This window comes from Hemiscyllium ocellatum, chromosome 1, assembly GCF_020745735.1.
Source record: "Hemiscyllium ocellatum isolate sHemOce1 chromosome 1, sHemOce1.pat.X.cur, whole genome shotgun sequence".
In the NCBI taxonomy this organism is placed as follows: Eukaryota; Metazoa; Chordata; class Chondrichthyes; order Orectolobiformes; family Hemiscylliidae; genus Hemiscyllium; species Hemiscyllium ocellatum.
In genome coordinates, this window is record NC_083401.1 from 30811834 (window position 1) to 30829533 (window position 17700).

The window sequence follows — 17700 nt, forward strand, 5'->3', positions numbered from 1 at the left end:
AAAAAATGATTGAAATGTTTATTGTAAGTGGAATGAAATATTAGAATAGGGATGTTACTACAATTGTATATGGTACAGTATTAAAGCCACGTCTGGAATACTCTATACAGTTCAATCTTTTTACTTGAAGGGATATAATAGCTTTAGAAATACAAAGAAGGTTCACTCTATTTGATTCCTTGAATGGAGGTTAGCTTATGAGGAAGGTATGGGCCTGTATTGATGAGTTTCCAGCAGAATGAGAAGCCAGATGTAAGCAGCATACAAGATCCTGAAGAACTGGATAGGATGGATGCTAAATAGATGTGTCTTCTGCAAGTGATGAGACCTACAGAATTTACAAATGACTTCCTACTTGAGATGAAAATGATCATTCTTTCCTCTCCTCCCTCAACACTAAGACAGGGTCACTGCTGTGGTATGGAAAATGCAATAATAGAAAAAGTGACAGCCATGGCAAAGGGCAGGGATTAATGGGTTGGAAGAACTAGAAATGTCACAGCACAATTACCAGCTTCTGCTTTCCTAAAAAAACAGTACTTATGATCACACATAATTGAACTCTATCATTGGGTCCAAAAGGCTTTAAAGCACAAGATCCAGAAACAAGGCCCTGCTTTCTTTGACAGCCTCTGACTGGATTACAGACGTTCCCTGCCACTGCCAGAGCTGAGAATGCCAGAGGGTAGAAGTTCCACTTTGCACTAAATCAGTCTTGTTAGCAGCATTTGGCTCACCATAGGCTTCTTTTTTGTGAAGGAAGTCATTCACCCTCTGTCTCAGGATGTTGAGACTAGTGAAGGTTACAGATTTGGATGGTGGGGATGTCATAGGGAACATGAAGACAAAGGATAACAACATTAGATCGAAGGCCTTGTATAAGCAGGCAAGCGAGGAGTCAAATCATGTGAGAGAGGATAATGACAGAACTTAGGATTTTTTAAAACTGGAATACAGACCTCAGATGGGTTTGGCTGAGACTCCATAAAGATGAAACAACTTCCAACCTATTGAAATAAGGCCCACGATTGCTAACCTTTTGCATTACTAATAGCTAGCTCGCAGGTACAAGTAGTCGCCTGTGCACATGGACACCCAAAGCCCTTTGCTTTACCATAGTTTTCAGTCTCATTATTAAGGAAATATTATAATTGTATTGGTTTCCAAGTGGATAGCTGTACATTATACTGAAGTCCATTTGTCAGAGTTTAATTTACTAAGCTGGCTGAGTTTTATAATACTGGTCTTTCCAGATCAGCCTTTCAAGAAAAAAACCAAAAATCACTCACACAGCATTAGGTCTTGTAGTTTTACACTGCATCAAACACACGACTCGGTCAAGCTCTACCACTAAACTGCTAATATGCAGTTAGCAGGTAAAACTCAAACCCAACTGGGTCCTTATTAATCAGTGTTTCATGGATGTAAACTGATAGCCAGAAGTGACATTGAGAAGTTGGATCTTAATAAAAACATTGAAACCAACTCAGTCATCAAATTAAAGCAAGCTTGCACTGAATTTCAAGAACATTTCCATATATTGTGTAAAAATCACATTATCAGGGTGTACAAGTACCACTGCAAACAATCTGTAAACAATTATACTGATCAACTCGTCATCTTCCAGATCTCAAACTTCAGTCACACGGTATTTAAGCTACAAGAGAAAAATGTACAAAACAAACAAATCAACATGATACATTAAACATTCAAGTGTGGGTCCTGAGTAATCCAAAATTCTTAATACAGAAGATAAAGGAAATGTCAAGCATTCTAAGAATTTTTAAAAAGCAGCTCAAAGAATTCTCTCAACTTTCCAGCCACAATTCCATGCTCAAGGTAACTAAAAACTTTTGCTTGTTGGTACATTGGTTGTATATAAGTCTAAAGAAAAATTGCTTTCCAGTTAGTATTTTTAATAATCAATTAAGTCAAGATGAAAACAACTCAGTACTACAGCTTCAAACTGAAGAATCGGACCCTTGGTTTACTATGAGGTAAATTGAGAAAATAGACAGAACTCTTTCATACAGTGTTGATTTCCCCAACAATGCAATTTGCTTATATATAGTGTAATGCACAGTATTATTTTGGGAGAACAACCATTAGATCCTACTCATTACAAATACAGGGCAACATGTGCCACCTTCATTTAGAATACTCGTCTAGGAAATGACCTTATTTCGCAATAAACTTTGAATAGTTTGGCAAAAAAAAAAATCAGTAGTCGCATCAAAATGGGCGAATCCTTTGCTTTGTACGTGTTATGATGTGAAATGGCATCCCCACAAATCAAAAGCTAAGCTTATCTGCTTTATTGATGTATATATAATTAGCATTGTGTGGAACATCCCTCATGTACTGCACAAGTAAACAATCCCAATACTGTATATCTTTAATTCTTGGCTGACCAGACCCATCCGATTTTTCAAATGGTTTAGCAACATTTAATCAGAAAAGGGCTTCCACCCAAAGTATCTCAAAAATATTTACACAAAGTGGAAGTACAAGACATGGTAAAACAATAATAAAAAAAGGCATATTCAGATCTGGGATATTGATATCAGAATACACAAACTATGTATTTGTGGTGAAATTTGTGCGTCATTGATTAACCGGATATGAAAGGAGCAGCATCCAGCTGTGACTGAAGCAGCAAAAGAGGATATATTTACAAAGGATTTGGTTAGTTTTTAGCAGTGTCCAATGGTTGAAAATGGAAATTTGACTTCCAAAACAGGATCCATACAGGAATAAGATGCTGCTGATTGCTGGGATCACTGGCCATGGCATCCTCAACTAATTTATAAAGCTACATTGTGTGTGGGTTCTCTCCATTATTTGCTGTTTCTGCAGATGTTGAGGCAACTCATTTTACTTTAAAGCATTTCTTGAGACAGATGGATCTCATTAATTTCTTTTTGGGAAAGAGGAGAATAAATTGAATAGTGGGAAGTAGAATAAAATCTATTTTGTATTAACCAAGAAAAGAGATAAAGAAGGAACTAAAATTTACTGGCTACAAACATACAGAATTGTACAGACTATTGTCATTTCTTACTTGTACAAAATTAAGACAAGATGAAGTAGAGATCTGTGTTATGTTCCTTTTCTCATTTACTGTCAAAGTTCATTGAAAAAAATATCAGTTTGCCTCCATGGACAGGGCTTATTCTTTCCTTTACGATGGTGCCACTAACGTTACAGTGCAGATTTTCCAGGAAAACACAGCTTTCAACTGGGATTCAGACTGAATTCTTGAGAAGGCTGGACTCATGAGCTTTCAACATTGAAACAGCATCCTTCACAGCATGGTAGATGATATTCTTCACCTATACAAAAGAAAGTCATAAAATGTATTATAGAACTCTTAGTACAGTCATTAATTTCAATACCCAAAGATACAGATTGTTAGCTTGTGACCCAACTAATCAGATTTGATTCAATGGATGGAATCATGGGCTCAACACTTGTTTGGTGAGAAACAGCACATATTGAGGTGATGACAAAATTCCCTTGTTCAGCATCTCAACAAAGTTTATGCTATATCCCCAAATGTTTTATATTGATAAGATGAAACTTGCATTATATACAGCAACATTCATGATCTTAGGATGGCACTTTGGAGTAAATTAATTATTTAAAAATAGTATTAAGACAAAAGACCAGATAATTATGATGTTGGTCACAGAATAGATAATGACAAGTTGAGGAAAACTTGCCGACTTTTTGTTTTTCACATACAGCCCCAGGGAGCAGGGGCCTCTTGTTCTTATATTCCTTACTGGAATGCAGACAGAGTTATGTGGGCCAGCAACTACTATTATCAATCCATCATTGTCCTCAAGGAGGTGATGGTTAGCTGCCTTCTTGAACTACTGTAGTCCATACAATGTAGGCAGACCTTTAATACTGCAGGGGAAGGAGTTCCAGGAGTTCGATTCCAGTCCAGCAAAGGGATTGCGATATAGTTCCAAGTCAGAACAGTGAGTGGCTTGAATGGAAATATACACTTAGTGGTGCTCCGTAGTATCTCCTGCCCATGACCTTTTAGCTAATAAGAACACAAGACGTAGCAGACGTAGGCCTTTCAGTTCACGGAGTCTGCTCCATCATTTAATGAGATTATGGCTAAATTTACAACTATTTTCCTACCTGTTCCGCATAATCTGAATTTCCTTACTGATTAAAAAAAATCTGTCCATCTTTAATAACCGAGCCTCAGTAGCCCTCTGCAGTAAGGAAGTTCACAGACATACTACCCTCAAAAGCATTTCTCATCTCTGATCCAACTGGGAGAGCATTCATTTTCAGACTCTCCCACAAGGGGAAACAATTGCTCACTATCTACCTGTCAGGCCCCTTAAGAACCTTGTATGTTTTAATAAGTTCACCTCTCATTCTTCTCAATCCAACCTCTCCTTGTAAGGAAATCCCTTCATACCCAGAATCAACTGAATGAACCTTCTCTGGTGCATTTGAATGCCAGAGTATCTTTCCTTGGATTAAAAAAAACAATATTGTTTGGTCTAACTAGTGCACTGCATAGTTTCAGCAGCACCTATTTTCAATAGTCCCATTGCTTTTGGTGTATCCAGGAGAGTTTCTTGAAACAATATGCAGATAGTCCATCTAGGGGAATGAGCCTGGTCAGGTGATCAAAGTTTCAGTGGGGACCATTTTGGGAACAGTGATCATAGTTCTGCAAGTTTAAAATTACTTATGGATAAGACTAAGACTGGTCTTCAGGTGAAAGTGCTAAATTGAAGGAAGGCTTGGAGTCATAGAGATGTACAGCATGGAAACCGACCCTTCAGTCCAAGCCGACCATATATCCCAACCCAATTTAGTCCCACCTGCCAGCACCCAGCCCATATCCCTCCAAACCCTTCCTATTCATATACCCATCCAAATGTTGCAATTGTACCAGCCTCCACCGCATCCTCTGGCAGCTCATTCCATACACGTACCACCCTCTGCGTGAAACAGTTGCCCCTTAGGTCTCTTTTATATCTTTCTTCTCTCACCCTAAACCTATTTCTCTAGTTCTGGATTCTCCCCCCACCCCAGGGAAAAGACTTTGTCTATTTATCCTATCCATGCCCCTCAATTTTGTAAACCTCTATAAAGGTCACCCCCTTATTCCAATAGTATTAAGCAGAAACTGGAGAAATTAGAATGGTGGCCGTTTGATGGTTAATCCACAGCCGATTTGTGGAAATCTTTTAAAGGCTAGTTGATCGAAGTTCAAGACCAGTCTGTGAGGACGACAGAGAAGGCAGGCAAGATTCGGGAACCCTTAATGTTGAAAGCTTGGTCAAAAAAGAAGGGAAGCATATGTAGGTTTAGGAAACTGAACTTCAAGAAATCCCACGAGGAATTAAAAAGCATGCAGAAAAGAACTTAGGAGGACTCAATGGGGCCATGAGATGTCCTTGGCAAGTTGGATTTTTGGATATAGAACTGGCTCTAAGGTAGAAGACAGAGGGTGGTGGTGAAGGGCTGTTTTTCAGACTGGAGGCCTGTGACCAGTGGAGTGCCACAAGGATCGGTGCTGGGTCCTCTACTTTTTGTCATTTACATAAATGATTTGGAGTAAGTTTGCAGATGACACCAAAATTGGAGGCGTAGTGGACAGTGAAGAGGGTTACCTCAGATTATAACAGGATCTTGACCAGACGGGCCAATGGGCGGAGAAGTGGCAGATGGAGTTTAATTCAGATAAATGCGAGATGCTGCATTTTGGGAAAGCAAATCTTAGCAGGACATATACACTTAATGGTAAGGTCCTAGGGAGTGTTGCTGAACATAGAGATCTTGGAGTGCAGGTTCATAGCTTCTTAAAAGTGGAGTCGCAGGTAGATAGCATAGCGAAGAAGGTGTTTGATAAGCTTTCCTTTGTTGGTCAGAGTATTGAGTACAGGAGTTGGGAGGTCATGTTGTGGCTGTACAGGACATTGGTTAGGCCACTGTTGGAATATTGCGTGCAATTCTGGTCTCCTTCCTATCGGAAAGATGTTGTGAAACTTGAAAGGGTTCAGAAAAGATTTACAAAGATGTTGCCAGGGTTGGAGGATCTGAGCTACAGGGAGAGGCTGAACAGGCTAGGACTGTTTTCCCTGGAGTGGAGGCTGAGGGATGACCTTATAGAGGTTTACAAAATTATGAGGGGCATGGAAAGGATAAATAGACAAAGTTTCTTTCCCTGGGGTCAGGGAGTCCAGAACTAGAGGGCATAGGTTTAGGGCGAGAGGGAAGATATAAAAGAATCTTAAGGGGCAACGTTTTCATGCAGAGGGTGGTACGTGCATGGAATGAGCTGCCAGAGAATGTGGAGGAGATGGTACAATTGCAACATTTAAGAGGCATTTGGATGGGTATATGAATAGGAAAGGTTTGGAGGGATATGGGCTAGATGCTGGCAGGTGGGACTAGATTGGGATATCGGGATGGACCGAAGGGTCTGTTTCCAAGCTGTACATCTCTATGAATCTATATTTGGTATACATTTTCATGTAACAGAGTAACTAGGGAAAAAGGGTACATTCATCAGAAAGGAGGGAATTTATGTGTGGAGCCAGAGGAAGTGGGTGAGGTCTTTAATGCGTACTTCACAGAGAAGAACATAGATGATGGTAGATTAGGGAGGGGTAAGGTGAAACTCTAGGATGTGTCAATATTAAGAAGGTGGTGATATCGGATGTCTTGAAATGCCTTCAAAGTGGCTAAGTCCCCAGGATCTGATGGGATCTATCAGAGGATAGTGAGGGACACAAGGGTGGAGATTGCTGGAGACTTGACAGAGATCTCCGTATTCCATTTAGCTGCAGGTAAGGTACCAGAAGACTGGCGAATAACTTATGTTATTTGCCATAGGGGCAATAGGGATAATCCAGGCAATTATAGGCCAGAGAGCTTTGTATCAGTGGTTGAGAAATTATTGGAGAAGATTGTTAGGGACAGAATTTACTTGCATTTGGAAAAGAGTAGATTTATTAGGGATAGTCACCATGGCTTTTTGTGGGGAGGTCTCATCTCAAACTATTGAGTGTTTTTTTAAAGCAAGTGACAAAGGCGGTTGATAAGAATAGGCAATGGGTATTGTCTACATGGATGTTACTAAAACATTTGAAAAAGATTTTCATGGTAGGCTGATCCAGAAAAATCAAACCACATGGGATCCATGCTGAGTTGATAGATTGGGTACAAACTGACTTGGTCATAGGAGAGAGGTGTTGTCGAGCAGTAGTTTTCTTACTGGAGGTTTGTGACCTGTGGTGTTCCACAGGGATCAGCGCTCGGACCGGTTATTTGTAATATGTATGGAGGTGTAGCTGATTGGATTAGTAATTTTGCAATTAACACAAAAATTGATCAAGTTGTGGATAGCAGTGAAAGATATGAAGGAATGCAGGAGTGGAGGAAAGTTGGGTGGAGAAATGGCAGATGGGAGTTTAATCTGGACAAGTATGAGGTGATGCATTTTGGAAGGTCAAATGCAAGATGGAAATATACAACTAATGGCAAGACCTAAATGGAAGTACTAAAACAGCAAGTGCTGGAGAAGCTCAGCAGGTCTGGCAGCATCTGTGAAGTGAAATCAGAGATAACATTTTGGTCCAGTGAACCTTCCTCAGGGTCACTGGACCGGAAATGTTAACTCTGATTTCTCCTCAGCTGCTGCTAGACCCTTAGGAGTATTGATGTACAGAGAGATCTTGGGGTTCGAGTCCCTGAAAGTGGCAACACAAGTGGATATTGTGTATTTGCCTTCATTCTTTGGGTTACTGAGTACAAAGGCTGACAAGCCATGTTGCAACTGTATAAAACTTTAGTTAGGCCACATTTGGTGCACCATGTGCAAATCTGGTCCCCACACTAGAGGAAGGATGTGCAGGCTTTGGAGACGGTGCAGAAGAGGTTTACCTGGATGTTGCTTGGTTGATATGTATTAGCTATAAGGAGACAAATCTTGGATTGTTTTTTCTAGAGTATCAAAGGCTGAGGGGCGATCTAAAGAAGTATTTAAAATTATGAGAGGAATGGATAGGGTGGACAATCAGTCCATTTTTCCAGGATGAAAATGTCAAACAGGGTATTGGATTAAGATGAGGGGGGGAAAGGATTAAAGTGAAAGAGGGAAAGTATAAGGGAGATGATAGCGTGTCTGATAGTGTGGCCGAACGGTCCAAGGTGCTGGATTAAGATTCCAGTCTCTAAGGAGGCGTGAGTTCGAATCCCACCGCTACCATTTGTGAGAGTCGCAGGTTCACTTCTGTGTGTTAAGCGTTGCTGTATTTAGGGGCAGCACAGTGGCTCAGTGGTTAGCACTGCTACCTCACAGCACCGCTACCTCACAGCACCAGGATCCCAGGTTTGATTCCAGCCTCAGGTGACCGTCTGTGTGGAGTTTGCACATTCTCCCAGTGTCTGCGTGGGTTTCTTCCGGGTGCTCTGGTTTCCTCCCACAGTCCAACGATGTACAGGTTAGGTGAATTGGCCTTTCTAAATTGCCCATAGTATTAGGTGCATTAGTTAGGGGAAAATGGGTCTGGGTGGGTTACTCTTCGAATGGTTGGTGTGGACTTATTGGGCCGAAGGGCCAGTTTCCACACTGTTGGGAATCTAATCTAATCTTATCTAAATGTGCGAGGGAAGTTTTTTTTAAAATGACAGAGGGTGGTAGATGCCTGGAATGCGTTGCCAGGAAAGGTGGTAGAAGCAGATACATTAGCAAACTTTAACAGGCATTTAGACAGTCACATGAACAGGCAGAGAATAGAGGGATCCAGACTACGTGCAGGCAAATGGGGATTAGATTAGAATGGCATCATGCTCAGCATAGACACGGAGGGCTGAACAGCCTGTTTTTGTGCTGTGCTATTCTATGTTCAATAAAGGCCAACATTCCATTTGCCTTCCTTATTAACTGAACTTGTAGTTTAGCTTTTTGTGATTTGTGCATAAGGACTCCCAAACTGCTCTGTGCTGCACCTTTATTCAAATAACTAATATTCTACATGGGTATTCCTCTAACACTCCAGGAGGTTAAGAGTGGAGGATTCAGCAATGGTAATGCTGTTGGATGTCAAGGGGCAACGGTTAGATTTTCATGTTAGATTCAGTCATTGCCTGGCACTTGAAAGGCATGCGGGGCATGCATGTTACTTGGTCATGTGTCAGCCCAATCATCTCATTTGAAACAACACACCTCCAATAGTGTGCTCAGTCCACATAGTACTGCACTGTCACTGGAGATATTTGGCCTCAGGTCTCTGGAGCTGGAGGTGAACTGAAACCCTTTCATTCAGAGGTTTAATTCAAAACCTTCTGTCACTTTATCTGTAGCAATTTTCACTTTAACATTGCTCTCCTCTCCATGTCATGCTGAAGCAGTTTAGGCTCTCCCCTTTTGTACATGCAACGCCTTGCATTTTAATTCTGAATGGCCTTTACTTGTATTCTAGAAAAGAGAGACTTGCATTTATGTACTGTCTGTTTTTTTAAACCAGACATCTGAAGCTGCCTTTTGAAGTATGGCCAACGATGTAGGAAACACAGCAGCTAATTTGGACTCATTAAACTTTAACAGAGAGCAATCAGACAACCGGCTTTTTTGTGGATAAATATTGAGCAAGATACCAGGGCTAACTTTTTGTCACTGAAATGAAGTACAACGGGATCTTTTACACCTCCATATGCAGGCACTGCCTCCGACAGTGCTGTGCACTGGGGGCGGGGGGGCGATTAGCTCAGATTTTTGTGCTCATGCCGAACCTAAATTCTTGTAATTAAAAGTTGAGTGCCACTGCTGAGAAGATGGGAACCACATTCCTTAGCAAGGTGCTGGCCTGTAAGCGAAACATAACTTTCTGGATTAGTGGTGCTGGAAGAGCCCAGCAGTTCAGGCAGCATCCAACGAGCAGCGAAATCGACATTTCGGGCAAAAGCCCTTCATCAGGAATAAAGGCAGTGAGCTGGAAGCATGGAGAGATAAGCTAGAGGAGGGTGGGGTGGGGAGAGAGTAGCATAGAGTACAATGGGTGAGTAGGGGAGGAGATGAAGGTGATAGGTCAGGGAGGAGAGGGTGGAGTGGATAGGTGGAAAAGAAGATAAGCAGGTTGGACAAGTCCGAACAAGTCATGGGGACAGTGCTGAACTGGAAGTTTGAAAATAGGATGAGGTGGGGGGGGGGGGGGGGGGGGGGGGGGGTGGGGAAGGGGAAATGAAGAAGTTGTTGAAGTCCACATTGATGCCCTGGGGTTGAAGTGTTCCGAGGTGGAAGATGAGGCGTTCTTCCTCCAGGCGTCTGGTGGTGAGGGAGCGGCGGTGAAGGAGGCCCAGGACCTCCATGTCCTCGGCAGAGTGGGAGGGGGAGTTGAAATGTTGGGCCACGGGGCGGTGTGGTTGATTGGTGCTGGTGTCCCGGAGATGATCCCTAAAGCGCTCTGCTAGGAGGCGCCTAGTCTCCTCAATGTAGAGGAGACCGCATCGGGAGCAACGGATACAATAAATGATATGAGTGGATGTGCAGGTAAAACTCTGATGGATGTGGAATTCTCCTTTAGGGCCTTGGATAGAGGTGAGGGAGGAGGTGTGGGCACAGGTTTTACAGTTCCTGCAGTGACAGGGGAAAGTGCCAGGATGGGAGGGTGGGTCGTGGGGGGGGGGGGGGGGGGGGGGGGGGGGGGGGGGGGCGTGGACCTGACCAGGTAGTCACGGAGTGAACGGTCTTTGCGGAAGGCGGAAAGGGGTGGGGAAGGAAATATATCCCTGGTAGTGGGGTCTTTTTGGAGGTGGCGGAAATGTCAGCGGATGATTTGGTTTATGTGAAGGTTGGTAGGGTGGAAGGTGAGCACCAGGGGCGTTCTGTCCTTGTTACAGTTGGAGGGGTGGGGTCTGAGGGCGGAGGTGCGGGATGTGGACGAGATGCGTTGGAGGGCATCTTTAACCACGTGGGATGGGAAATTGCGGTCTCTAAAGAAGGAGGCCATCTGGTGTGTTCTATGGTGAAACATGTCCTCCTGGGAGCAGATACGGCGGAGGCGGAGGAATTGGGAATATGGGATGGCATTTTTGCAAGAGATAGGGTGGGAAGAGGTGTAATCCAGGTAGCTGTGGGAGTCGGTGGGTTTGTAAAAAATGTCAGTGTCAAGTCGGTCGTCATCAATGGAGATGGAGAGGTCAAGGAAGGGGAGGGAGGTGTCAGAGATGGTCCAGGTAAAGGTCAGGGTGGAATGTGTTGGTGAAGTTGATGAATTGCTCAACCTCCTCGCAGGAGCACGAGGTGGTGCCAATGCAGTCATCAATGTAGCGGAGGAAGATGTGGGGAGTGGTGCCGGTGTAATTACGGAAGAGTCCACGCCCCCCCCCACGACCCACCCTCCCATCCTGGCACTTTCCCCTGCCACCGCAGGAACTGTAAAACCTGCGCCCATACCTCCTCCCTCACCTCTATCCAAGGCCCTAAAGGAGCCTTCCACATCCATCAAAGTTTTACCTGCACATCCACTAATATCATTTATTGTATCCGTTGCTCCCGATGCGGTCTCCTCTACATTGGGGAAACTGGGCGCCTCCTAGCAGAGCGCTTTAGGGATCATCTCCGGGACACCCGCACCAATCAACCACACCGCCCCGTGGCCCAACATTTCAACTCCCCCTCCCACTCTGCCGAGGACATGGAGGTCCTGGGCCTCCTTCACCGCCGCTCCCTCACCACCAGACGCCTGGAGGAAGAACGCCTCATCTTCCGCCTTGGAATATTTCAACCCCAGGGCATCAATGTGGACTTCAACAACTTCCTCATTTCCCCTTCCCCCACCTCATCCTAGTTTCAAACTTCCAGTTCAGCACTGTCCCCATGACTTGTCCGGACTTGTCTTACCTGTTTATCTTCTTTTCCACCTATCCACTCCACCCTCTCCTCCCTGACCTATCACCTTCATCTCCTCCTCCACTCACCCATTGTACTCTATGCTACTCTCTCCCCACCCCACCCTCCTCTAGCTTATCTCTCCACGCTTCAGGCTCTCTGCCTTTATTCCTGAAGGGCTTTTGCCTGAAACGTCGATTTCGCTGCTCGTTGGATGCTGCCTGAACCAGCACCACTGATCCAGAATCTGGTTTCCAGCATCTGCAGTCATTGTTTTTACCTAGCGAAATACAACTTATCATACGCAGAGGTTGATTCCAGGTACCTGTAGTTTATCCTCGTGGTTTGTATGTGTGTTAGACAGGTGTCGAAATTCTTGTGTAAGCCGGAAGCAGTGTTTGACATGCTCGGTTGAAACAAAGTCCTCTGCCACTTTGATGCAACTGTACAAGTTGTGCACCTGTAGCAAATGACAGGATAATACTTCAAGTTAGTTGCAAATTCCACCTCCAGAAATGTAGCACAACACGAGTCCAGCTGGTCAGTGAAATAAATGCAGAAGACACTTACAAAAGTGCGGTTAGGGATGAGAAGCTTCAGTTATGGGTCTAGATCGAAGCTGGGATGGTTCCCCATGAAGGGAATAGATTCTCAACATCACGAGGTCTGGATAAGGATAGGGAGGAATCCTCTCTGCCACTGCAAGTGTAGTTGGACAGGACATTTAAGTCCTGCTCTGGTTAGACTCTCAAACAATCTCCAGGCACATCATCGTTTACATTAAGGGTGCAAATACACCCAGAATGACCGTCCTGCGAGATACAGACCACTTCAGTGGAACGGTATATTCCCTCCTTTTCATCAGCCCCTTCAATGCAGGCATTCCAGAGTGGTGCACACTTAGCAAATCAAGTAGCTCCCCCCCTCCACCCACAATTTTGATTAGCCTCTTGACTAGTTGTATTACACATTTCCTGTACATACAACTTCCTTAAACTTAGTCGAGCAAAGAGTTCCCCGAAACACAAAAATAATCATCCATACTACTCTGGATACATGTTAACCAGAATTCACTCTTTTGCCAGGAAAAGGGGAAATGGTTTCTCCTGTACAGGTCTTGATGCTTAGAAACCGAAGAGTAGATCTCCGTTTAAACCAAAAGGGCAAGCAATGAGGATAACTGATTGAACAGAATGCCAATAAACATGGTTCTACAACAATAAGTGCGTGTGTAGGGGGGATAGCAAGGAATCGCAGACTGCACGCGAGATAGTAAGAAAGAAACAAAATGCACTTAAACAGAAGGCAAAGTGAACCTAGCACTGACCTGGTGTGGAGCTCCAGCAGGGATGAAAACCACATCACCGAGGTACTGCACAATGGCCCAACCCTGGACACCATATTCATGGTAAAGTCTCTTGCGTAGTGTACTGTCCAGGTACCAGCTCTGGTCATGAATGGGATCGTGGTCTGGCGGGTTTTCTTGATCTTGCTCTTCTGCCACCTGAAACATTGAGCAGCCTTGTTTGCATTGGATCACATTCTTTGGCGATTTCCATCTCCATTTATTTAAGTGATACAAATAAAATTCTCCTAATTGTTCCAAATAATTACCAGGTAAGACACGAAGAATAGCGAGCTTACCCTTTCAATGTTTTAAATCCAACTATTTTATTCTGTTTGTTTATTACAAAACGGCAACTTCATCACCAGTGTAGTTGAGTCTCAAGTTCCCTCTGAACTTCTCAAAAGGGCAGTCAGAATGGACCTGAAGTTTGTCAGGAATACCCATGCCTCCGAGAAGGATTTTCGGCACATACAAGGGAGTAACCAGGGATTTGGAGTGAAAACCCAAGCGGCATACAGAATACTGCCAAAACTAATCTTGTGATCTTTTGAACACAAGCTCATCAGAAGGAAACTGGTGAACAATCCAAACACAAACTAGTTACACAACACCAAGCACCTCAGCTCCAAACACAAAAAACAGCAAGTGACTGGGTTAGAACTTCCTGAAGGTGCAAGGTGACGGGGGAGCTGGGGGGTGAAGAATAGGGAAAGACAGAAACCATGCAGAATGACCAAGAGAAAAAATAGTTAATCTTTTCAATGTGGGAGGTCAGGGAGCTCAGGGATGTGGTTGATGTCCCTGACTCCCTCACATGCAGGAAGTGTGTCCAGCTGCAGCTCTTGTTTGACCGCATGATGGCTCTGGAGCTGCAGATGGACTCATTTTGGAGCATCCTCGATGCTGAGGTGGTCGTGGGTAGCGCGTTCAGTGAATTAGTCACACCACAGTTTAGGATTGCTGAGGGAGAAAGGGAATGGGTGACCAAAAGGCAGAGAAAGAGCAGGAAGGCAGTGCAGGTGTCCCCTGCGGTAATCTCCTTCCAAAACAGCTATTCTGTTTTTGGATACAGCTGGGGGGAGATGGCTCACCGGGGGAGATGGCTCACCAGGGCAAGGCAGCAGTAGCCAGGATTAAGGTACCATGGCTGGTTCTGCTGCACAGAAGGGCGGGAAAAAGAGTGCAAGGACTATAGGCAGAGGGGATTCAATTGTGAGGGGAGTAGATAGGCATTTCTGTTGTTGAAAATGAGACTCCCGGATATTATGTTGTGTTCCAAGTGCTCGGGTCAGGGATGTCTCAGATCAGCTGCAGAATATTCTGAACAGGGAGGGTGAACAGCCAGTTGTTGCGGTGCATAGAGACACTAATGACACAGGCTAAAAAATAAACAGGATGAGGTCCTATAAGCAGAATTTTGGGAGTTAGGAACCAAATTAAAAAGTAGGGCCTCCAACGTGGTAACCTCAGGATTGACTCGCATGTAGCACTGGCAAAGAAGAAATGAAAGAACATGCAGGATGAACGCGTGGCTTAAGAGATGGTGCTGGAGGGAGGGGTCGGATTTTTGGGACATTGGGACCAGTTGGGAGAGATTGGACTATTACAAATTGGACGGTTTACTGGGCCGGACTGGAACCATCATCCTAGTGGGTGCTTTTGCTAACGCTGTTGGGGAACGTTTAAACTAATATGTCAGGGGATGGGAACCAAATGAGGAGGTTAGTGGACAGAAAGGAGGTAGTAACTAAAGCCTGTAAGGAACTAAATAACTAAAGGGAAGAGCAGGCAGGAAGTGGCTGATGAACGCATAGGGACTGGTGGTGTAAGGTGCATTTGTTTTCATGTGAGAAGTGTAGCAGGTAAGGCTGGTGATCTTACGGCTTGGATTAGTACCTGGGAGTATGATGTTATTGCTATTACTCAGACATGGTTGAGGGAAGGGCAGGATTGGCAACTAAATATCCCAGGATATAATGCTTCAGGGGCAATAGAGGAGGTGGTAAAGGGTGGAGGGGGAGTGAGGAAGTTGCATTACTGTGCTGAAGGACAGCACTGGAGGACTCGAGCAGTGAGACAATATGGGCAGAGCTCAGAAATAGGAAGGGTGTGCTAACAATGTTGGGGCTGTACTGTAGGCTTCCCAACAGCATGAGATAGAGGTAGCAATATGTAAACACATTATGGAAAGATGTAGGAGCCAAAGGATGGTGATAATACAGATTTTAATTTTCCCAACATTGACTGGGATTCATTTAGTGATACAGTGTTAGAGGTTCAGATGGAGCAGAATTTGTAGAGTATCCAGGAGGGTTTTATACAGCAGTATATAAATAGTCCAACTCAGGAAGTGGCCATACTGCACTGGTGTTGGGGAATGAGCCTGACCAGGTGGCTGACGTTTCAGTAGGGGGTTACTTTGGGAATGGTGATCACAATTCTGTAAGTTTTAGAATATTCATGGACAAAGACGAGAGCGGTCCTCAAGGAAGAGTGCTAACTTGGGAGAAGGCCAATTGTAGCAAAATTTGGCAGGAGCTAGGGAATGTGGATTGGGAACAGCTCTTTGAAGTTAAATCCACATTTGATATGAGGGAAGCTTTTAAAGAGAAGTTGATTAGAGTTCAGGACAGACATGTCCCTGTGAAAACGAGGAATAGAAATGGCAAGATTAGATGATGGTGAATTTGTGAGACTAGCTAAGAGGAAAAAGGAAGTACACGTAAGGTCTAGGTGACTGAAAACAGATGAAGCTTTGGAAGAATATTGAGAAAGTAGGACCGATCTGAAACGAGGAATTAAGAGGGCTAAAGGGGGTCACGAAATATCTTTAGCAAATAGGAGGAAAGTTACGCATAAAGTCAGAAAATGGGCGAGATTCTTAATGAGTACTTTGAATCGGTATTCATCGAGGAGAGGGACATGACAATGTTGAGATTAGGGATAGATTTTTAATTACTCTAGGTCAAGTCGGCAAAAGGAGGCAAGAAGTGTTGGATATTCTAAAAGGCATCAAGGTGGACAAGTCCCCAGGTCCAGATGGGATCGATCCAAAGTTACTGAGGGAAGCGAGAGGGGAAATCTTTGCAGCATCCTTGAACACAGGTGGGGTCTTGGAGGACTGGGGAATTGCTAATGCTGTCCCCTTGTTTAAGGAGGATAGCTGGGTGATCCAGGTAATTATAGACTGGTAAGCCTATCATCAATGGTAGGGAAGATGCTGGACAAGATATTGAGGAATAGGATCTATTTATATTTGGAAGAAAATGGGCTTATCAGTGATAGGCAACATGGTTTTGTGCAGGCAAGGTCATGTCTTACCAACTTAATAGAATTCTTTGAGGAACTGACAATGTTGATTGATGAGGGAAGGGCTGTATGTGTCATATACGTGAACATCAGTAAGGCTTTTGATAAAGTTCCCCATGGTCGGCTGATGGAGAAAGTGAAGTCACATGGGGTCCAGGGTGTACTAGCTAGATGGACAGAAAACTGCTGGGCAACAGGATAGGTGTACTGGAAGGGAGTTTCTCAAAATGGAGAACTGTGAGCAGTGGTGTTCCACAGGGATCCTTGCTGGGATCACTATTGTTTGTGATATACATAAAAGATTTGGAGGAAGGTGTAGTTGGTCTGATTAGCGAGTTTTCAGATGACACTAAGATTGGTGGAGTAGCAGTGAAGGGGACTGTCAGAGAATGGAGCCGAATAGTGATAGATTGGAGAGATGGGCAGAGAAATGGCAGATGGAGTTGAATCTTGGCAAATGCGAGATGATGCATTTTGAAAGATCCAATTCAAGAGCAAACTATATGGTAAATGGAAAAGCCCTGAGGGAAACTCAGATGTACAGAGAGATCTGGTGTTCAGGTCTATTGTATCCTGAAGGTGGCAACACAAGTCGACAGAGTGGTCAAGAAAGCATACGGCATCCTTTCCTTCATTGGACAGGGTACTGAGTACAAGAGTTGGCAGGTCATGTTACAATTGTTTAGGACTGTGGTTCGGCCACATTTAGAATAATGCGGACAGAAAGACGGAGGTTGAGGGGGGACCTGATTGAAATCTACAAAATCATGGGAGGATTAGACAGGGTGGATAGCAAGAAGCCTTCCCCTCCCCCCAGAGTAGGGGACTCAATTACCAGGGGACAGGAGTTCAAGGAGAGAGGTGAAACGTTCGAGGGAGATATGCATGTAAAGTTCTCTACGCAGTGGGTGGTGGATACTGGAATGCATTGCCAGTGGAAGTGGTAGAGGCAGGCACAATAGTGTCATTTAAGATGGATCTGGACAGATACATGATGGGCAGGGAGCAGAGACATACAGATCCTTAGAAATTAGGTGACAGGTTTAGATGAGGAACTGGATTGGCGCAGTCTTGGGGGGGCCAAAGGGCCTGTCCCTGTGCTCTAATTGTTCTTTTCAAATTTCCCCTCACTTGGTATCACAACAGATTTTAGATTATCTCTGTTTTG

General features: G+C 44.1%; 1 protein-coding gene and 1 non-coding gene across 2 annotated transcripts in view; one reads left to right on the plus strand and one right to left on the minus strand.

Annotated features, from left to right (window-relative positions):
- Positions 1 to 1618: 1618 nt before the first annotated feature.
- The window catches only part of LOC132817967 (lysine-specific demethylase 3A-like), an 86476-nt gene continuing 70394 nt past the window's right edge, over positions 1619 to 17700 (minus strand). Inside the window, exons 23-25 of the mRNA XM_060828535.1 lie at positions 13203 to 13379; positions 12201 to 12335; positions 1619 to 3332 (exon numbers count right to left, since the gene is read on the minus strand). Of these exons, the coding sequence (XP_060684518.1) occupies positions 3246 to 3332; positions 12201 to 12335; positions 13203 to 13379 (399 nt within the window). The 3' untranslated portion in view covers positions 1619 to 3245. The remainder of the gene's footprint in view (positions 3333 to 12200; positions 12336 to 13202; positions 13380 to 17700) is intronic.
- On the plus strand, positions 8170 to 8251 carry trnal-aag (transfer RNA leucine (anticodon AAG)). Its single transcript has one exon. It is a non-coding gene; the product is annotated as a tRNA-Leu (tRNA).